The sequence below is a fragment of the Danio aesculapii genome, chromosome 10 (assembly GCF_903798145.1).
Source record: "Danio aesculapii chromosome 10, fDanAes4.1, whole genome shotgun sequence".
Taxonomy (NCBI): Eukaryota; Metazoa; Chordata; class Actinopteri; order Cypriniformes; family Danionidae; genus Danio; species Danio aesculapii.
Genome location: NC_079444.1, coordinates 35,841,155 through 35,864,825, shown reverse-complemented (window position 1 = coordinate 35,864,825; position 23,671 = coordinate 35,841,155). Strand labels below are relative to the sequence as shown.

At 34.9% G+C, this 23,671-nt stretch overlaps 2 protein-coding genes and 2 pseudogenes across 2 annotated transcripts; all 4 read left to right on the top strand.

Moving 5' to 3' along the window:
• Nucleotides 1–1,337: 1,337 nt before the first annotated feature.
• LOC130236536 (olfactory receptor-like protein DTMT) lies at nucleotides 1,338–2,315 on the top strand. The gene has a single exon (XM_056467260.1). The coding sequence runs from the start codon at nucleotides 1,338–1,340 to the stop codon at nucleotides 2,313–2,315; it is 978 nt and encodes a 325-aa protein (XP_056323235.1).
• Nucleotides 2,316–7,730: 5,415 nt separating this feature from the next.
• LOC130236538 (olfactory receptor Olfr180-like) lies at nucleotides 7,731–8,729 on the top strand. Its single transcript, XM_056467262.1, has one exon. It carries the CDS (start codon nucleotides 7,731–7,733, stop codon nucleotides 8,727–8,729), a length of 999 nt encoding a protein of 332 aa, XP_056323237.1.
• A 6,329-nt stretch (nucleotides 8,730–15,058) lies between these two features.
• LOC130235925 (olfactory receptor 1468-like) lies at nucleotides 15,059–17,265 on the top strand (annotated as a pseudogene).
• A 3,897-nt stretch (nucleotides 17,266–21,162) lies between these two features.
• Nucleotides 21,163–23,389, top strand: LOC130235924 (olfactory receptor 2S2-like; annotated as a pseudogene).
• Nucleotides 23,390–23,671: the final 282 nt, after the last annotated feature.

The window sequence follows — 23,671 nt, the reverse complement described above, 5'->3', positions numbered from 1 at the left end:
CAATTTTTGAATGCGATAAGATAATGATACTTTTAGTTAAAATTTTTACGATACCGATACGATACCACTTATTATTTTAAATGTAATGTGATTTTTCTAAATAATGTTAATTTAAAAATAGATCATAACATGTAAATAAATAAAATAAAAAAAATAAAAACCTAAGTCTGTAAGTGTTTAAAAAGGTTGCTTGTATTGTTGCTGTGTATGACTTTCTCATCACAAATATTGGATCGTGCAATATTCCATTAACACCGCTGATAAGAAGTAGCCACACACCTCACTACGTTTCCTCTCTGCCATCGTGCCGTTCTATAATGCGGAAGTGTGCGACTTGTGTGTATTGAGTTCATAAGTTAGCTTAAAGACACGATAGCTCATGACAGTTCCGCCGCAGGTTGATTGGTGTAACGTCTTATATGCAAAGCGTCACTGACCATACTGTACATAGCGCTAAATCATGTAGTTATGCAGAAATTATTCAAATATAGTTAAAATATCCATACTTTAAAAAAAAAATATCGATATTCAATTCCATTCATCTTTATTTCTGTAGCGCTTTTACAATGTAGATTGTGTCAAAGCAGCTTCACATAAATTGAAACAGTGTCAGTCCAGTTTTCAGTGTTGAAGTTTAGTTTATTCAGTGTGGTTTAATATTCACTTGATACCAAATTAAAAGCTGCTGAGTATCGATATAACGATACTCCAGCATCGATGTGCACATTCCTAGAGTGCAGTGTACACAAACAAACTGGTGAAGTAGATAAACTGCCTAAAATATTAATTTTTGCTGAAATAATTTGTTGAACGCTTAATTTGATATTAAGATACATTATATTCACCTGAAATAATATTCAATCTATGAGGTCTACATTTTCATGAGAACAATAACTGCAATACATTTTAAAGAAACATCATTAAGTGAAAATATAATTTGTTGAATTCTTTAATTGGGGCAGTTAAGAGGCAGACATGCAGTAAGAAAAAGAAGAAGAAAAAAAAAAGCTTTCAACAGTGCCACTGCTGATTTATTATCCAGTCTGTAGGGAGAGTCACTGCTGCATTAACTAAACAACTAAACTCCCAAGCTCAAGAGATTGATCTGATATAAATTTCTCTAATTGCTGGTAAAACAATGTCACTGTGTAAGCTTTGCAGAAGGTAGAGACTGAACCGTATGTCTTCCTTTTTCTCTCTAGCTATTTTACTACAGTGATTTTTGAATTCTTTGGGTTACATGAGCAACTGGAAATGAAATAATTATTTGAATATTCTGTTATTGAGTGCATTGCAGTTTTTTCTCATAGGTTACAGCAACCCAGACAGCAGGTGTCATGAGCTCCACACAGACAAACTCTTCAGCAAACCTGACTTTTGTTCGTCCTGCAAAATTTTTCCTCAATGGCCTTTCTAATGTTCCACATGCAAAATACTATTACATGTTCTTGTCTTTAGTGTATGTTGTTACTGTTTTGGGGAATTCATTTATCATGTGTGTCATTTATTTGTCCCGCAGACTTCACACAGCCAAATACATTGCTGTTTTTCATCTGGCCCTTTCTGATCTGTGTGGAAGCTCAACTGTTATTCCAAAACTCACTGATACACTTTTATTTGGTCACCAGGACATTTCATATGAAGCATGTTTGACACATATGTTTTTTATATATCATTTCATGAATCTGCAGTCTTTAACACTACTTGTCATGGCTTATGACAGACTGGTTGCTATTTGTTTTCCTCTACGATATCATGCCATTGTAACCAAACCAGCGATGTTTCTGATCATAGGAGTGATGTGGATTTTTTCTGTGACGTATTTTTCAGTGCTTGTAGGTTTGGTCAACAGAATCTCTTTTTGTGGATCTAATGTGATTGACAGCTATTTTTGTGATCAAGGCATTATCTATAAACTTGCTTGTAATGATATTTCTATAAATTTACTGATGGGAAAAATTAGTTTTGGTCTCCTAATGTGTACACCTCTCATACTGATTATGATCTCATATTTTTTCATTGCTCTGGCTCTGCTTAAGATTGCTCATGGTGTTGACCGGATCAAAGCTATGAAAACCTGCACCTCACATCTAATGTTGGTGGCAATCGGTTATCTACCATTAATAAGCAATCAAATTGCAGCTTTAACAACATCTATTGATCCAAACACACGGATATTTAACAACTCTTTGAGACAAGTAATACCATCTATGTTGAATCCCATCATATACACTCTGAAAACAGAGGAGGTCATGGAATCCATAAAAGAACTGAACAAACGAAGAAAAATGAACGCGGCTATAGGAAGAATATAATGCAGCAGGAGAAATAACAATATTAATAACACTAATAACTAATAACAATAAAAGGTTTAATGACACTGTTTCACACTGTGATAATTCAACTACTATCTAATATAACAAACCTCTGTGTGTTTCTGTATATCATACTGTATGTATACATGATACTTTATTTATTTTTTACTTTACTTTAGAAGCCTAACTGCTAATAAAAAAGGTAACCTTTCAAAAAGCTTAAAAAAAAATTTCCCAGCACACCATCATTTTACATAATCATATACTAGAATAGTCGATTACAGAAAGAAATCAATTGATATATCACACGTCATTGTTTTAAATTGATTTATTAATTACTGTTATTTTGTAGTAACAATGGTTGAGGTTCAATCATAAAAGTAATCTAATAATTTTTATATTAAGTAAAAGTATTCTTCATATCACAGATTTTATTTTTTTTGCTGAGAAAATGCTACAGTGTCATTTAGGTTACTTCCATTCTGCTATTGCAATGCTATCTGTTGAAAATTTGTACGTTGACTCTTAACAGTAAATTTGAAAACCTTGTGTAAAACATTAAGCTTTGACATTATAATTGTATTTGCAATTTAATTGTTTTAAATACAAGATATTTTAAAAGATATTTTACTAATATCATTCCTCATTGACAAATATTAATGTAATACATGTCAGTGTGAAAAAAGTAGTTTCAATGTAAATATCTACTTAAGTAGAAAGTTGACAGTGCTGTAGCTTAACTACTTTAACTGATTAGTAGCTTGTCTCTCATCAAGCTACAATTTCAGAGTACCTTCCCCAAACCCTGTGGTTCAAAGCATTTGCCAAATGTTTTAATGCTACAGTAATGCAACGTAAAACCACGAGGTTGAAATCTAGTAAATTTGATAAATATTTTCCTTTTAAAGAGACATCTTCACTCTCCTGAATACATTGATTGGTGTCTTGAGTGAGTCATTCACCGGTATTTGTTTGAGTTCTGCTAATTGTGATCCACACACAGTTTAAATTAAACTCTAGTGAATCAACTTAAGTAAACTAAATCATCATTTCAAACCTGGTTAATTTAACCAAATTAATATCAAACAACTAAAACAAGAAATTACACAACCCTAGCGTCAGTGGTGTAAAGCAACAAATTGTGAATAACTGAGTAGTTCAAAATGTGTACTTTGAGTAATTTTTTTGTTCTTTACTGGTTCTTATTTTGCACTATTTTCATCAACCTGCAGAAACTACTTATATAGTACAAGTATCAGAGTGTATATGGCGTGATTCCAGTCCAATGAAATCAGAAATAGAAAATGTAATTGCAACAAATATTAAGCAAACATACAGAGAACCAATAAAAATGTTCAAGACGTTGCAAAATTGCTACATGTAATGACCAAATGTGTTGTTTTCAATTACAATATGTCCAATATAAAGAGGTGGTCTAAGGCTGTTGTATACATAGAGTAATGTACAATGTTATAGAGTTGAAAAAAATCATTTGGACCCATCACTATTTCTTTGCCAAAAATATTACTTCTGAAGCAGAAGGTGGTTCATCTTTTTGTCCAGTCTTTGTCTTACATAACTATGAGTCGAAATCCTTGTAGAGATACTTCTCCCATTAAAAGGCATGAGTGTCTATCACCCCACAACAGTGCTTGGGTGAGAATGAGAATGTCAATCATCAGCGTCTGCTAAACTTCATGTCAGTGGCTGTTTAACTGGGAGAAGAATAGAGTATACTATTCCGCGTCCTAAGTAAATGTTATTTAAGTGAAAGTACTGATAGTTTTGATCTTTGACAAGCTTGTATTTCTTTCTCTAACTCAGCTCCAGCCATTGTGAGGGCTGATTTGAGTTTAGCAGATTTGCAGTTTAGTTGAGTTTAGTTGATTGAGTTAATCAATGATGTACTGGATGCTCTAACCACACGGTTGTGATTGTACACTCCTGGTACTACACTGTAAAAAATGAATCTTGAGGCTTGTAATTTTCATTAAAAAAATTCATGTGGTCATTAAAAACAATGTGCATATTTTCTTTAAAAAAATTGATATTCTGGATTTATTGCAGATGTTTGCATTTGAATCTCAACAACAGCAGTGATTAGACGACATTTTAAAAAGCAGATCAACAGCGAGCATGTTAAGAGGTGAGCATTAACAGTTTATAATTTTATTGTCTTAAATAGCCGAAGCCCTTTCAGGAAAGACACATGCTGTTCAAGCTAGTTCAGGAGCTTAGTTTTTGCCATATGATGTATATAGGGATACACAGGTATTTTTAACCACCCATCCCTATTTGAAATTGATTTGCTTCAATGTTCATTCTGAATTATATAATGAAATTGAACAAATTATTTGCATTGTAATATTTAACAGCAACGATCAGGCAACAGTTAAGCAGGGTGGACGAACAACAGTGAGCTTGTTAAGTGGTAAGTCAAAGCCAAGCTAAGTTAGCTAGCTATTCAATGGGGTTTATGCACAGTTAATGTTTTTCCATTTCATAAGGTTTCTTTTACAGCATTGATGATGTAATGTAATGAACTGTGTTCATATATAATACTGTACATAAATACTAATATTTGTTTGCTTCATTTTTCAGATCAATGAAGAAAACGTTTGCAGTATTTTCTCACTATAGAGGAGCAGTTTATTAACGCAGATTTTGATAAAGAGAATGGGTGCCATACATCGGGTATTTTTAATAATGTTATTTATGTATTAATATTATTATTATTAGGCAATATTACTAATTTCCACACTTTTTTTGCATCAGACCTCACATTAAATCAGGAATGAAACGAGAGATGACGTCCTCTGTTGCTGGTCTATCTGTATGAATAAGAGGAAGAGCTCATCCAGGAGTGCAATGTAAGTGTCTCAAACCGTTTCAGATATTTATGATCTTCAGAAAACGGCATTTTATATTTTTGCATGCTTACAGAAAAAATACATAGCTCAAGTACTACATTGTTGAATGCACTATTCCTTGAAACGTATATTAAGTTTCTGACACAAATTCACTGCTACAACCTTTTGGGGAAATTTCACTGCATTGACATTGATTGTGTTGCTAATATTTTGAGATACAGCTTTTATACTGGTTTTATATGTTATGCAATACACAAATTCTGTCAAATTTTGTCTAAAATGTGACTATTCCTACAAAAGAAAGTTGACAGAACATTTTTTCCATGACATGGATAAAGGAATTTTTATCAGAGATTAACATTGCTGTAAATTTTATATAGATTTTTTTTTAACATATTGTACCATTTTGTTATCAGTGTAACATGTAATAAAATGATATTTGGCCAAAATGTATTGTGTATGTATTTCATTATACATTATATATTTTACATTTTATGAATGAGTAATTTTCAATAATAAATTTGAGTAAATGGTGATTTATTTGTATATATTATAAAAGCACATTCCACTAATAATATTAAAGTCATCATCCATCACTTAAAAAAACTAGTAATTTTCACATGATTCATTCAAGTGGTTTTTGTTAAAAAAATTAATATGAGTAAATGGTGGTGGATTTACTTAAATTATAAAAGCACATTCCACTAATAATATTAAAATCTCCATCTGTCACTCAAAAAATTTAGTAATTTTCACATCAATTCGTTTAAGTGGTTTTTGAAAAAAAAAAAAAAAATCAAGTCTTGAAATTTACTTAAAAATAATATGTGCAATAGTGTTACCACAATTTTTTTAGTAAATATCACATAAGATTTTTTACAATGTGTACTGGATGCTCTAACCACACGGTTGTGATCGTACACTCCTGGTACTATAAGCTAGACTGATCACACTGCTGTAATTGTTTTCGTCAAAGGGCTATGGTTACAAAGTTGTTCTCCGTTTTACAGTGATATGACAGGATGCAAAATTAGACTGAGTAGAGTAGACTCAGTAGCACACCTCACAGAGACAATTGGAAAGCTTTAACAGCTTTAAAAGTTTCAAAAAGCTGAATACTTAAAAAAAAAAAATGGATGCAGTATTACCCTATAGTAACTAAAGATTAATATAAGATTGAGAAAAAGTTAGCTTGTTACACTCCCTTTAATTTACTAAAATATAATGATGATGGAAAAAGTTGTGGTGGGACCTAAATGCTTTCTTAGGCTATTATTTAAAGGTGTTTTCGGTCACTCTTTGTTTAGCCTGCATTAATGCATTCAGTGTAAAGCTGCACAAATAAACATTAAAAGATCATAATCTCAATTCAAACATGCACAACATAAATGATAAATGAAAATGATTTGCATGCTTATTAATGCTTCAAAGCGCTGCATTCAAATCTGCTTTTGATTGGGAGAGATTTAGTTTTTACACTTTTTCAGTTAGTTACAAACAGGAGAACAGTTTATAGCTCAGATATAAACACTGATGTTTAGGGTAAAAATTAAAATCGCTGTTTAATGGAACTTGATGTGAATGTTTTAGCAATTACATTGTTTAGCCAATAGGTGGCGACAGACAACCATCAAAATTATGTCACTGAATAGATTTCAAAAATGATCCACCTATAACGAAACATGAAGTTTTATGTGTGAATTGTTGAATCATTAATTGAAAATAAATATGATATTTTGTACAAGATGTTAGATCTCTATATTTAGCATTATCAGCAACAGTAGCAAAGATCATTTTTCTTATTGAATATTTTCCTTTTTTTCAGCTAGCTCTTTCTTGATTTTTATTTTTATTAAAACTACAGGTAGTCTGTCCACGCAGCTTACCCTGGGGTCACAAAGACAAACAGAATCAGATGGATTGAGATTGAATTTACTACAGAACTTTCATTTTTGGTTGTAGTTTGTCTTTAAACGGTCCGATTTATTCTTGCAAAGCTGGCAGCAGATGGTGCAAAGATGATAAAAAAAAATTGGGATTTTGTGGTCAGCAATATTACTTGTCATACAAATCTGATTTTCTTCTATTAATAATGTATTTTTAGCTGTACTTTATTATTAGTCATTATTTTTATCACGGTTTAGACATTTATCTTTTTAAAAATCTTTTATCTTCATTTCAACATAAGCTTACTCCCGCCTCCTTTTACAGAAATCTACAGGGAGAGAGGTTGATCTATGACCAAATGTCCAAAGCACAACAGAATGATCACATATAAATATGTCTGCTAGCTGGTAGAACAAATCCATTCTGTCAGCTTTGGAGAAGGTACAGTATGAACCATACTATAAGTCTTTGATTCTGTATACTAATTTTGCTGAAGCAATGCAACAACTTTATTAATATTATTTCAATGTTAAACATGTTTATTCACTTTTGCTTATTTACTGTGAATGAAAATTAAATCTACATGAATACTCTGTTAAGTTCATTTCTTTAACAGGTCTTTATTACAGGTGACACAAAGACCCAGACAGCAGGTGTCATGAGCTCCATGCAGTCAAACTCTTCAGCAAACCTGACCTTTGTTCGTCCTGCAACATTTTTCCTCAGTGGCCTTTCTAATGTTCCACATGCAAAATACTATTATGTGTTCTTGTCTTTAGTGTATGTTGTGACAGTTTTGGGGAATTCATTTATCATGTGTATCATTTATTTAGCTCGCAGACTTCACACAGCCAAATACATTGCTGTTTTCCATCTGGCCTTTTCTGATCTGTGTGGAAGCTCAGCTTTGATTCCAAAAGTCATGGACACATTTTTATTTGACCACCAGGACATTTCATATGAAGCATGCATGGCTAATATGTTTTTTGTACTTCATTTCATGAATCTGCAGTCTTTGACACTGCTTGCTTTGGCTTATGACAGACTGATTGCTATTTGTTTTCCTCTTCGGTATCATGCCATTATAACCAAATCAGCAATGTTTCTGATCATCGGGGTGATGTGGATTTTTTCTGTGACATTTTTTTTAGTAGTAGTTGGTTCAGTCAGCAGAATCTCTTTTTGTATATCTAATGTAATTGATACATACTACTGTGATTTTGCCCCGATCTATAGACTAGCTTGCAATGATAATTCTGTGAATATTTTGATGGGAAAATTATGCTTTGGCATTCTGATTTGCATGCCTCCAATTCTAATTTTTGTCTCATACTTCTGTATTTCTCTGGCTCTTCTTAAGATTGCTCATGGTGTTGACAGAAACAAAGCCATCAAAACATGCACCTCACATCTCATGTTGGTGGCAATTTTTTACCTTCCAATTTTAAGCAATAATATTGCATATGCAACCACATACATAAATCCAAATGCCCGGTTAATTAATAATTCTCTGACCCAGACAATACCACCCATGCTGAATCCCATCATATACACTCTGAAGACAGACGAGGTCATGCAGTCCATAAAAGAACTGTACAAACGCAGCAGGGTTTATGCGACTATGGAAAGAAATATGAAATGCCATGGAATCAAATGATTGTATTTGGAGCATTTCATATCAAATATTAGCTGTCTTCTATTATCTGCTTTTATCACCTGTTTTTTTTTGTATATGTAAATATGTTAGAATTTATATTCCCATTTTTTAACATTTCATTTAGTTAAGAAGCTCTTTCTTTAATGTGATTAAACTGAAACATTACAGTGTATGTTATGGGATATATCAAAAAATATATAAAGTCAGAATTATTAGCCCCCCTATTTATTTTTTCCCCAATTTCTTTTTAATGGAGAGAAAATTCTCAACACATTTCTAAACATAATAGTTTTAATAACTCATTTCTAATAACTGATTTATTTTATCGTTGCCATCATGACAGTAAATACTATTTAATTAGATATTTTTCAAGACACTTCTATACAGCTTAAAGGGACATTTAAAGGCTTAACTAAGTTAATTAGGTTAACTAGGCAGGTTAGGGTTATTAGGAACGTTGTTGTATATCAAAGGTTTGTTTTGTAGACTATCGAAAAATATATAGCTTAAAGGTGCTAATAATTTTGACATTTAAAACTGCTTTTATTCTAGTTGCTCTGTTAAACATAATTTGGGAAATATAAAAAAAAAAAGAAAAAAAATTCAAAGGGAGGATAATAATTCTGACTTCAGCTGTATATGCACATCTTAATATTCACTATTTTCATAGTCTCACATTCTGTAACATATGACACATTTACATTTGTTTGTGTACTACTGATGATATTTTAATCAATTATTTTAACCTCTCATTTGTATGTTGTTAATGTGTAGATTTTTTTTAAACTACTGTACAAGTAAAAGTGCTTTTGTTTATTGGACCTTTTACATTTTATGATGATGGTTTAACACTTAATGTCATATGTTGAATATGCAAAACTAATCCCATAGCATCATGCAATGAACATAAATACTAGCTAAATAAATGAGCAGTCAACATTTAACATTTTGTAGGCAATCCAAGGATGAGAGGAAAAGTGCACATGACTCTCTTCAGTTAGACTGCAGTCTTTTTTTTTTGAGATTTGTTTCTCAGCTAGCAAGGTTCCACTGTGGGGGTGTGGACCCATTAGCGCACAATACAACACAATTTTAAAAATCGCTCGAGTTAGCAAAACATCAGAATCAAGTCACAACATAATAAACACAAGACACAACATGAACAAACCCCAACACACTACCCTATCTATATCTATATCTATCTATAAGTTAGTATTCATAAGCAAAATCTGAGAAGTAAATCTGAGAAGTAAATTTAGTGAAAGGAATATCTTTGCAAATTAATACTGGGTATTGACAGGAATCATGGAGTTCAATGTTAAATCTTTAGAACCTCTTCCATATGTTTACCTCATCATAGAGCTGGCATGATAACCGTATATGATATATTAATAAAACAAATTGTGCAATTTATATTAATTAATATTTAAATTAATCTGCATTTTTTTATTTTGGTTGAATAAATTATTTAAAAACTCATTCAAGGACAATCTCTTGCCACTACTTTGTGCTGTAAATATAATCATTTACTTGGTATTTACAAAAAATACCATAAACAATGATATGTTCCATATTAAGGATGGTCAATCTAACAGTACTCTAACCACCACTGCTGATAAACACATTAATGTACAGATAAATTGCAATGACAAGGTGAATCTAATGAGGGGGAAATATTACAGTTTTGGACAGAAACTGACTGCAAAGTCAATTATATGATAATAATCTAATTGCCAATTGGTCACGACTGCATTGACTAAAACTAGACTAAAATGCTTGATGTTTACTTTGTCAACAACTAAACTTAAAGGGCATCTATGGTGAAAAATCTAGTTTTCAAGCTGTTTGGACAGACATGTGTGTAGGTATAGTGTACATACCGTCTTATTGGGGTGATGTAAACACAGCCAGTCCTTTTTTTTTTTTTTTTTTTTCAATTTAACAATTAAAAAACGGTGGACTAACAAAAACGGTTTTGAGACTTGAGAATTTTTCCTCATTGCTAAACCCAACACATTCATGGCAGATGAGTTAAGAGTGTATGTGAAAAGGCCTGTCTAAAAATAATAACAACAACAACAACAACAACAACAAATAAGAGGATACCAACCATGTTCCAGTTATTACATCAACTGTTTGTTTGTATAGAATTATAGTAAATGTGTTTAAAAATAATTGTCATTACACATTATAGAGTATCTTATAAAATATTATAGATTAACTACTGTTAACGACTGTGCTTGCTTTGTGTTAATTCATATAGTGTCTGATCAATAAACTTGAGCAAGTCTGACTTTGTTTAAATTTCATACTAAATGTAAAGTTCCATATTCCTATTACACTGAGATTCACTGCATTTATTCAGAAAAACTGTTTAGGAAGGCTATAATGACAAGGGTTTTGCCATGAATAGTGCCAAGTAATTCTGACACTAAAATCAATACTTTGATAGTTTGTTCACTAAAAACAGTTCTTTATCACTGGTAACAACTGCCAACTTCACCTCTTATGTATAAACACTGAACAGTCTATGGTTTAATTATTCCAAACATTCAAATGAATATATTGGCTGTTCAGACACTATAAAATAGTTGTACATGTTGTTAGAATAGATAGTAACATTACATTGTTAAAATAAATACAATCAACAGAATCAGTGTGGCTATTTGTTGTAGCTTCCAATGGCTCCACAAACTCAGTTACACACACACACACACACACACACACACACACACACACACACACACACACACACACACACACACACAATTCTGCAAAATTTCAGGTATTCTGCACTCTAATGGGCATGAAATAAAAAGTGGAAGGTGAAATAAGCTCCAGGTGTGTGTTTACTGCTCATTGCTGTGTGTGAATGAGTGAAATACAGAGCACAAAAGGTGAGCACAGTTTTATATTACATCATTCCCTCACCTTATAAACCAAATACAAGGGCCGGGCACAAACCTTTTAAGTGTCATGTGCTGAAACTGAGAAACACATAAATGTGCTTTTAAAGATGTGAAATTAAAACTCTTTATGACAAATTAACCATATCAGTGATTACAGATATTACAGATATCAGAGACAATTTTCTAAAAGGTCACAATGCTAATTGAAGGAGCTTATGGAGTGTGCAGAAAGTAGCGTCACATATAGAAAAAAATAAATGTAATTGCATTATTAGTAAACTATACCGATTTATTCTAAGGTCACATCTAACAGATTTAATATGCAGGTTATGAAAATATATCAGGATTAAGTTTGTTACTCATGTTGTAGTTGCACGGTTGTCCTCAAAGTGCTTAGGCCCCATCCCAATTCCACCCCTTAGCCCCCTGACCCAATTCTCTAAAAACGCTAAATTTGGCTATTTATAATCCATAATAATAACTCCTGTATATTAGTCCCACAACATACTTTCTTATCTGTCACTCGATGACACTGAAATACCCTGTCAGTAAAGTCGAGTGGCTGGGAATGTCCTTTTTACTGTGTCTGGTATAATGTTAATGTTGTTTTTCTGTGTTTACATAGATGAATACGGCCACGGTATAAATGCACAGTACAGTTGAGCTTATTGCCACATTATATCGATATGATAACATGATATATGTCTTCAGTGATTTCATGAAGATAAATACTAAAAATTAACGCAACTGGAATAATTACAACAGTTGTGATGGTCGATTACATATGATATGATATGACATTTCATATTTTATCTGTTTCTTACAGATAAGCTGGCCACTTTCAGTCCACCTCTCCTTTCCCAAGCACACGGGGGAATCCTTTATATGGCCATCCACATAAATGACGTTTTTTAACACCTCACTGAGATCGCCACTCGGCAGCAGATGTTCTTCAAGTAGAAAATGGTTTTGAAGCTCTTCTTTTCCAACTATCAGGAAAGAGAGTCAAGCCATGCCACCGTCCCTGGGCTCATCTACCACAGGACTGCCAGCCAGCCCTTCGGGCCACCAAAAGCGATAGAGGGGGTGAGTGTACAAGTTCTTCCACTAATCTCTTCCACAATCTATTTCAGCAGGTCACTGCTGGGGGTTCTTTCAGAAGAGCACAGCATGGAGATGACACATTGAGAAACTGCTGGTTACAAATAAGGATAGTCGACGGTGACGAAAGACTCCCAGCAACCTAACCCCCCTCCCCTACTATGTTCCAAATCGTCTGTTACACTGTGTCACCCAGTGGCATGGGGAGAAGAAAACTGGTGGTACCAAAGAGTAAAGTCCCACTGCAGTAAAGCTGGCCCACTCCCATCCGATGGTGGGACATCTGGGTCATGACAACATGGTGCAATGGATCTGTGACCATTTTCACTAGCCTGGGATCGAAGTGTATGTCAAGAGGTACTGCCAGGGGTGTTCCACCTGCCATAAGACCTCTCCACAATGGCCTCCCTCCAGCCAGCTGATTTCTTTACTGATTATCAAGATGCCCTTCAACAGTATTGGTCTGTGGGCCCACTACAGATCCTGGATTATGCTACCCACTACCTCAAGACAGTGCCACTATGAGAGGCAACATCCTAGAAATCTCTGCAGTGGGTAGACATCCTCTTTGAGATCCTAAGTGACCAGGGTACCCTGTTCATATCGTGGCTGATGGCAAACATCTGACACCTCCTGAACAGGTGCAGACATTCGTGTATCATCCCCCAACAGACAAGCTCATCGAAAAGTCTAACCAAACCCTGAATCCGAAGTCATTTTTCATGACTGGTGCCCCTGTGTTAGGATTGTTAAAGTTCACTGAGTCACTCAAATCAATGTTGTGTTGTAATTAATCAGCATTAAGTGAGTACAGGTTTTGAAATTGACACAAGAGAGGGTGTCCAAACTTTTAGCATAGCCTGTTTTTCAGTTTTAATTTAATTTCACACATTTCAACATTGGTACGTATTTCTGTCTGAAAAACATGACATTATCTAGCTTTCTCTAGAATCCGAATGCCATATGACTGATCTCTTATAAAGAACGAGCACATAATCATGCAGCATCAGAGGGGTGGCCAAACATTTGCATAAGACTGTCCTTGGGGTGACATGGTGCAAAAATATTACAAATACAAAGACAGTGAGATTAAATGGTCAATCTAACAAAATTCTGACCACCACTGCTAACAAACACAATGTACAAATAAATTGTAATGGGAAAGTGAATCTAAAGAATGTAGTTTTGGACAGAGTAAATTGACTGGTTAATAATTACCACGCTGCTAATATGTCAATATCTTATTGATTAAAACTAGTCAAAAATACTTTGTTTACTTGACCACAAATAGACTTTAATGCAAAGATTTTAAGTTGACTAAATCTCGACTAAAGAAAAATGGGATAAAAATGACTAAATATGATAAATAAATAAAGACATTTACCATGGGACTATTCAAATTGAGCTGAAAATACATGACAAAATTAACACTAGTTCACACAAAGATCGGTCAGCGTCCTTAGCTTAAATTGCAGCCTGAACTAGGAACAGGGCAGTTAAAGAGTTTGTTCATCCAAAAATTTTAATTATGTTATTAATTACCCTTGTGTCGTTCCAAAACCCTGAGACATTGTTTGTCTTCGAACACAAATGAATATACTTTACAATTTTAGAGCTCCCTCATTTTCCAAAGACAGCATTATTCCTGCGTTTAAAAATAAAATAATAGAAAAACAACAAAAAAAAAAAAGTTACAAAAAGCATTTTGTGCAAATATAAAAAGAAAAATAATGACTTTATTCAACTGCTTCTTCACCTCAATGTCATTAAAGTGCAAACATTCATTATACAGTGACTATACAATCTATAAAAAAATCCCTTTGAACAGAGTCATTTTTGTTTTATGTGCACATAAAGGAAATCTCATAGCTTGAGAACATATTTAGTTTTTTGGGGGGGAACTAACCCTTTAAATGCTTTGATTCCATGTTTGATGAACCTTGTTTGGCCTTCGGCAAATTATGTTGTTTTGATATTTATAATTTTACAAAAAGACACTACTTTTTTGCAGTTTTTTTTCTTGCTCTTCCTAACTCAAGAGTCAAACGTCACCTATTAAACCCCGAAAACATGCATAGGGCTATCATTATTAATATTTGAATATTGCTTTGGTTGGCCAGGTAACAGAGGTGTGGCATTGTTGGAGAAAGGAGACAGGGATTGGTTGAAGGGACTGACACCTCTGTATTCAGTATATAATGGGTTAGGGGAAGTCTAAAAACTGGGCAATCTTCCCTAGGTTTATTCTGTGAGTAAACCATTTTGATCATTCATTAACTTTATTAATGTGTAACCCTTTGTTTCTGCAAAGATTTGAAAATGAGTCAAGACGTCTCTGGAAACAGGAACATTTCCTTGCAGCTTGCTGCACATTCTGGTATACCTCACATGAGATACTACTGTATATTCCTGTTGATTGCGTTCTCCATTTCATCTTTAGGAAACTACTGCCACACGATTGTCATCATTATAGACCAAAATCACCAAACTACTAAACATACTGCTGTTTTTAATTTATCATTGACAGATATTTTTGAAAGTATGACTGTGATCCCTCTGCAACTTGGTGCATTTTTGTTCAGCAATTGCTTGATCTTATATGGATTGTGTATGTATATGTTGTTTGTTTCACTGCAGTCTTTAACTCTAACTATCAAGTCTTTTGACAGATTAGCAGCTATGCGTCTTCCTTTGAGGAAAAATGTGAATGTGACTCACAGATCACTGCTTGCTACAGTTTGTGCTTCATGGACACTAGAGCTAATACAAACATTTTTCACGAACAGACTTTCTTTTTGGAGAACCAGTGTTCCAAATGTCACAAATGCTCTGTTTCAGGTGATCATCATGTTTCCAGGTTTTTGTATTGCCTTTTCATACACATGCAGAGTTCTGACGATGTTCAGAATCAAAAACCCCACAAGATCGTCAAAGAGCAATGAAGACATGTACTTTTCATTTAAGATTAGTGGCTGCACTTATGTGTCCAACCAACACGAATAACTATTCTTTCTCTCACTTGTGTGCTTTTTCTATTCATTGCAGATGAGTTAAGAGTGTAAAAAGACATGTCTAAGAAAAAAATGAGTTCCTGTTCATGTTGCAGTTATTACAACAGCAACAGTTTTGTTGTTTATTTGTATGGAATACTTGTCAATGCATTTAAAAAATAATTGTCATTACACAGTATACTGCAGACTTTACTATAAAATATTATGAAATAACTTCAGATGAAGGTGTTTGCTTTGTGTTACTTCAACTATTTAAAAAAAGTGTCTGATCCCTAAACTTGTGCCAGTCTGACTTTGTTTATACTAAATGTACATAGTACATATCCATATTTGTAAAAAAAAGTTCCATATTCTTATTAGGTTGAGTTGCAGTGTACTGTATTTATAGAAAAAAAAAAATGTAAAGGAAAGCTGGTTTTTAAAAACAAGGGGTTTGACTTGAATTATAACGCCAGGTAATACTACAATAAAATAACTATTTTGATTTAGTCTGTTAACTAAAAACAGTTCTTTATCACAGGTAACACAACTGCCAACCTGACCTCTACAAGTGTGACCTTTGTTCGTCCTGCAACATTCTTCATCAGTGGCTTTTCTAATCTCCCACATGCAAAATACTACTATGTGTTCTTGTGTTTTGTCTATTTTGTGACTGTTTTAGGAAATTCATTTATCATGTGTGTCATTTATTTGTCCCGCAGACTTCACACAGCCAAATACATTGCTGTCTTTCATCTGGCTTTTTCTGATCTCTGTGGAAGCTCAGCTGTGATTACAAAACTTATAGACATGTTTTTATTTGGTCACCAGGAGATTTCGTATGAAGCATGCTTGATGAATATGTTTTTTGTATTTCATTTAATGAATTTACAATCAATGTCATTACTCGTCTTGGCTTATGACAGATTAGTTGCTATTTGTTTTCCTCTAAATTACCATGCAATCATTACAAAAAAATCTATATCACTCATTTTAGGCAATATGTGGCTTTTTTCTATATTTCTTTTTGCTACACTTGCGGGTTTAGTAAACAGACTGTCTTTTTGTAGATCGACTGTGGTCAGTAGCCATTTCTGTGATCACGGCCCTGTTATCAGCCTTTCCTGTAATAGTAATTTTATAAATTTTCTAATAGCAAACATTTTATTTGGTCTTCTGATTTGCATGCCTATGCTACTGATAACCATCTCATACTGTTGCATTGCTGCGGCTTTATTCAAGATCGCTCATGGCGCTGATCGAATCAAAGCTATGAAAACCTGCACCTCGCATCTCATGCTAGTGGCAATTTTCTATCTCCCAATTTTAAGTTTAAATATCAAATCCGTTGCAGTATCTATTGATCTAAACTCTCGGATAATTAACAATTCTCTAACGCAAATACTACCACCTATGCTGAATCCCATTATATACACTCTAAAGACAGAAGAGGTCATGCAAGCCATAAAAGAAATGTACCGACGTCGTCGAAAGGTGAACACTATTATGGAACAAAATGTGAAACTGAGAAAATAAATATTACTATTTCACATTTTGCTGTTTCTATGAAGGAAATGTGTCCTTTCTTATGTATAAATATCTGACAGTCTAAAGTTTATTACTACAAACATTTAAGTGAATAGGATTGGCTGTTTAGACACTATAAAATAATTGCACAAATTTCCTATGCCATTAGAATTGACAGTGACTTCACATCGTAAAATTAAAAACATGTCATCAGAATCAGTGTGGCTCTTTTGCTGTATCTTCCATTGGCACCACAAACTCCGTTACACACACACACACACACACGCACACTTCTGCAAAATTTCAGGTATTCTGCACTCTAATGGGGATGAAATAAAAAGTGGAAGGTGAAATAAGCTCCAGGTGTGTGTTTACTGCTCATTGATGTGTGTGAATGATGAGCACAGTTTTATATTATATCATTCCCTCACCTTATAAAACAAATACAAGGGCCGGGCAAAAACCTTTTAAGTGTCATGTGCTGAAACTGAGAAACACATAAATGTGCTTTTAAAGATGTGAAATTAAAACTCTTTATGACAAATTAACCATATCAGTGATTACAGATATTACAGATATCAGAGACAATTTTCTAAAAGGTCACAATGCTAATTGAAGGAGCTTATGGAGTGTGCAGAAAGTAGTGTCACATATAGAAAAAAATAAATATAATTGTATTATTAGTAAACTATACAGATTTATTCTAAGGTCACATCTAACAGATTTAATATGCAGGTTATGAAAATATCAGGATTAAGTTTATGTTACTCATGTTGTAGTTGCACGGTTGTCCTCAGAGTGCTTAGGCCCCATCCCAATTCCACCCCTTAGCCCCCCCCCCCGTCCCAATTCTCTTTAGCTTGAAAGCGTAGGGCTAAGGGGAGGGCTAGATACTCCTTAAAATTGAGATTTTTTAGGACCACACTCGAAAATTTCCCAGAATACACATCTATAACGGCAGCATGGCTACACACGTAAGTCAGGAGATGCACTAATTTATTTTTTTTTTTTCATAATTACAAATTTTTACAACAAACAAGCATTTGTTTCAATGAATTTATAATGGTGTGCGTGTTTTACCGTCATGATTAAAAAAAAAAAAAGATAAAAACGCTAAATTTGGCTATCTATAATCCATAATAATAACTCCTGTATAGTAGTCCCACAACATACTTTCTTATCTCTCACTCGATGACACTGGAATACCCTGTGAGTAAAGTCGAGTGGCTGGGAATGTCCTTTTTACAGTGTCTGGTATAATGTTAATGTTGTTTTTCTGTGTTTACATAGATGAATACGGCCACGGTGTAAATGCACAGTACAGTTGAGCTTATTGCCACATTATATCGATATGATAACATAATATATGCCTTCAGTGATTTCCTGAAGATAAATACTAAAAATTAACGCAACTGGAATAACTACAACAGTTGTGATCGTCGATCACATTTGAAGCAAGAGATCGTGATGACATATAATGACGTGTGCAGTAGGCATGTGCCGGTATCACATTTTCATGCTGCGATTAATTGATTGAGCTTTTATCACGGTATACGGTATTATCACGATATTGTAATTTTACTAGAGAAACAGGTAAAAAACACAAAAAACTTCAGTTTAGTCAACTTAGTAACTTTAATAACTTTTTAATTAACTAAAAGTACTTCAAACATTTAAATACAAATAAATATAAATAAAACAATACACAATTTAAAAGTAAACTTGAGCAATTATATCAAAGTGAATGTGCAAAGGGAAACCGTCTTCGATCAGCAATCGTGGAATGAACTGCCAACTATTCCAGCATGTTTTATGCAGCAGATGCCTTTCCAGCCACAACCCAATATTGGAAATCACCCATACACACTCATTCACACACACTCATACACTACAGTCAATTTAGCTTATTCAATACACTATTCACTCAGCCTATATTCAATAATAAACATAACAAAAACTCCCTGCTAATGCATGGGTAAATCTTCTAAGAGAACAGTGTTACATTTTAACCTTTCACCTCATCCTGCTTGCGGTTTCACTATCTAAACAATGAAAACATAATATAAGTCAAATTTGTTTCATTTTGATATTTGATTTACACTGTCTCTTTTGCAGAATATCAGTTTTAATAACCAATAATGGCCATTATAACAGTATAACGTACATTAAATTTAAACGATAAACGTAAGCAATCAGTCAATGTGCAGAATCAGTGTATGTGGTTACATAAATTAATATATTAGCTTATCTTTGCACTCAGAAAAAAAACAGTGAGACTGAAACTGAGAACAAGTGATTGAAAAGACATAAGAATTGTTAGACAGAGACAACAAGATGAATTCAATATCACGTTTAACAACTATAGTGAGAACCCAGCAGATGAACTGTCTGACATGCACTGTACTCTCACCTGGGGTTTATGCTTACCCGCTGAACTAGTGGCTGCAGCTCTGGGCAGAGAGTGTGTGGTCACGTGATTTGCGTTTTTAGCCGTGTACTAGAATGAACAGAGAACTTTTCAGAATCGCTAAATGAAACGCCGGTGTATTTCTCGCGATTTCTCTGCGCCTACCTTGCGTTTCTTCTCTCTGACTCTCGACTATTTTGACAAATACACACAGACGATGCACGCTCACACGGAGTCCAAAATAGGAGTTTGTGATTGGGCCAGCCCAATGTCAATACCGAAAAGAGCCAATGCGCTGCAGAGTGTCACATGGACCGGCCCGGTCTGTCTGTCCAGGAAAAAAAGCATCTACTTTCAGAGAGTCACAGATCACAGCAGCGTCAATCAATAAGGCAGAAAAAAACGATAGGCTGCTAAGCCTTTTATGGGCCGATCAAATCATAAGACGATGATCAGCCTGGCCCAAAATGTACGTCGGCCCACCGGGAAAGTGCCCGGTCTGCCAGATGGCAAGTCCGCCTCTGCGTGTGAGGATTATAGTGCGGTGGCAGCGGCGGCGCACACACAGGGCCTCTACATGTGGGGATTGTTTACATCAGAGTGCGCATCAGTTCTGCGCAGCATATACGCAGTGTTTTTTCAAGCGGTTGATGGAAAATAAGCTAAGGCGCGTTCTAAGAATATAAATTCGGATCTATTATTTTTCACTGTATTTTGAAGTGCCCGCGATAACAATATCGTGCATATTCATTACCGTGATTTATCGCATTACCGAATACCGGCACAAGCCTAGTGTGCAGGTGTTGTAGTGGTGTCCCATTTCTTAGGGGTAAATTTTGAGGGGTAGAGGTGCAAAAATAGAATCGGGATTGGGCCTTAATATCTACATGCAGCATATCTAAACTGTGAAGCTAGCTGAAATAACTTATCCTTTCTAACATCTAATTTAGCTAGTACACTGGAACAACTACAGCAAAGTATTTTTCTCTGCAATTTCAAGGGAGACAAGACAAAGATGTCAGAACTACCTGGATATGAGATTTTCTATGTTTAATGTTACACTGTTTCACTATGTTGTCACAAAAAAAGTTTGTTGAAATAGGCAGTTTTTCCTCCTCTTTTCAGCAACTCTAAGATATCTTTCCTTCATTTTAGCTCTGTTTAGGGGGGAAGACTTATGCCCCTTTTCACAAGATGTAAAATAAGTCCCTAGAATGTGTATGTGAAGATCCAGCTCGAAGTATTTCACAACAGTTTTTATAACTCTTTGAAACTGCCTCTTTTAGGCTTTGATCCAAATTGTGTCATTTTAAATTCAAATGAGACTGAGCTATTTATCTCTCTTCTCGCCACAGTGGAGAATGGGAGCAGAAAAGAGTGAAAATGAAAACACACTATGTGTAAGAAATGATCTTTTAATATTTTATCTGTTTCTTACAGATAAGCTGGCCACTTTCAGTCCACCTCTCCTTTGCCAAGCACACCGTGGAATCCTTTAAATGGCCATCCACATGAATGACGTTATTCAACACCTCACTGAGATCGCCACTCGGCAGCAGATGTTCTTCAAGCAGAAAATGGTTTTGAAGCTCTTCTTTTCCAACTATCAGGAAAGAGAGTCAAGCCATGCCACCGTCCCTGGGCTCATCTACCACAGGACTGCCAGCCAGCCCTTCTGGCCACCAAAAGCGATCGAGGGGGTGAGTGTACAAGTTCTTCCACTAATCTCTTCCACAATCTATTTCAGCAGGTCACTGCTGGGGGTTCTTTCAGAAGAGCACAGCATGGAGATGACACATTGAGAAAGTGCTGGTTACAAATAAGGATAGTCGACGGTGACGAAAGACTGCCAGCACCAAATCCCCCTCCCCTACTTTGTTCCAAATCGTCTGTTATACTGTGTCACCCAGTGGCACGGGGAGAAGAAAACTGGTGGTACCAAAGAGTAAAGTCCTACCGCAGTAGAGCTGGCCCACTCCCATACGATGGTGGGACACCTGGGTCATGACAACATGGTGCAATGGTACTGTGACCATTTTCACTAGCCTGGGATCGAAGTGTATGTCAAGAGGTACTGCCAGGGGTGTTCCACCTGCCATAAGACCTCTCCACAATGGCCTCCATCCAGCCAGCTGATTCCTTTACTGATTATTAAAATGCCCTTCAACAGTATTGGTCTGTGGGCCCACTACAGATCCTGGATTATGCTACCCACTACCTCAAGACGGTGCCACTATGAAAGGCAACATCCTATGAATCTCTGCAGTCCTCTGCATCCTCTTTGAGATCCTGAATGACCAGGGTACCCTGTTCATATCGTGGCTGATGGCAGACATCTGACACCTCCTGAACATGTGTGGACACTCAAGTATCATCCCACAACAGACAAGCTCATCGAAAAGTCTAACCAAACCCTGAATCCTAAATCATTTTTCATGACTGGTGCCCCTTTGTTAGGATTGTTAAGGTTCACTGAGTCACTCAAATCAATGTTGTGTTGTAATAAATCAGCATTAAGTGAGTACAGGTTTTGAACTCCACACAAGAGAGGGTGTCCAAACTTTTAGCATAGCCTATTTTTCTGTTTAAATTTAATTTCACACATTTCAACATTGCTACACTACGAAAAGACACTACAAAAATCTACAAAAAGACACTACATTTTTTTGCTGATTTTTTTCTTGCTCTTCCTAACTCAAGAGTCAAACGTCACCTATTAAACCGCGAAAACATGCATAGGGCTATCATTATTCATATTTGAATATTGCTTTGGTTGGCCAGGTAACAGAGGTGTGGCATTGTTGGAGAAAGGAGACAGGGATTGGTTGAAGGGACTGACACCTCTGTATTCAGTATATAATGGGTTAGGGGATGTCTAAAAACTGGGCAATCTTCCCTAGGTTTATTCTGTGAGTAAGCCATATTGATCATTCATTAACTTTATTAATATGTAACCCTTTGTTTCTGCAAAGAAAGGATGGAAATTTGATTTGAAAATGAGCCAAGACGTCTCTGGAAACAGGAACATGTCCTTGCAGCTTGCTGCACATTCTGGTATACCTCACATGAGATACTACTGTATATTCCTGTTGATTGCGTTCTCCATTTCATCTTTAGGAAACTACTGCCACACGATTGTCATCATTATAGACCGAAATCACCAAACTACTAAACATACTGCTGTTTTTAATTTATCATTGACAGATATTTTTGAAAGTATGACTGTGATCCCTCTGCAACTTGGTGCATTTTTGTTCAGGAATTGCTTGATCTTATATGGATTGTGTATGTATATGTTGTTTGTTTCACTGCAGTCTTTAACTCTAACTATCAAGTCTTTTGACAGATTAGCAGCTATGCGTTTTCCTTTGAGGATAAATGTGAATGTGACTCACAGATCACTGCTTGCTACAGTTTGTGCTTCATGGACACTAGAGCTAATACAAACATTTTTCACGAACAGACTTTCTTTTTGGAGAACCAGTGTTCCAAATGTCACAAATGCTCTGTTTCAGGTGATCATCATGTTTCCAGGTTTTTGTATTGCCTTTTCATACACATGCAGAGTTCTGACGATGTTCAGAATCAAAAACCCCACAAGATCGTCAAAGAGCAATGAAGACATGTACTTTTCATTTAAGATTAGTGGCTGCACTTATGCGTCCAACCAACACCAATAACTATTCTTTCTCTCACTTGTGTGCTTTTTCTATTCATTGCAGATGAGTTAAGAGTGTAAAAAGACATGTCTAAGAAAAAAATGAGTTCCTGTTCATGTTGCAGTTATTACAACAGCAACAGTTTTGTTGTTTATTTGTATGGAATACTTGTCAATGCATTTAAAAAATAATTGTCATTACACAGTATACTGCAGACTTTACTATAAAATATTATGAAATAACTTCAGATGAAGGTGTTTGCTTTATGTTACTTCAACTATTTAAAAAAAGTGTCTGATCCCTAAACTTGTGCCAGTCTGACTTTGTTTATACTAAATGTACATAGTAC

Coding starts and splice junctions, on each gene's coding strand:
- LOC130236536 (XM_056467260.1), top strand. CDS start 1,338: ATGAGCTCCACACAGACAAACTCTTCAGCAAACCTGACTTTTGTTCGT.
- LOC130236538 (XM_056467262.1), top strand. CDS start 7,731: ATGAGCTCCATGCAGTCAAACTCTTCAGCAAACCTGACCTTTGTTCGT.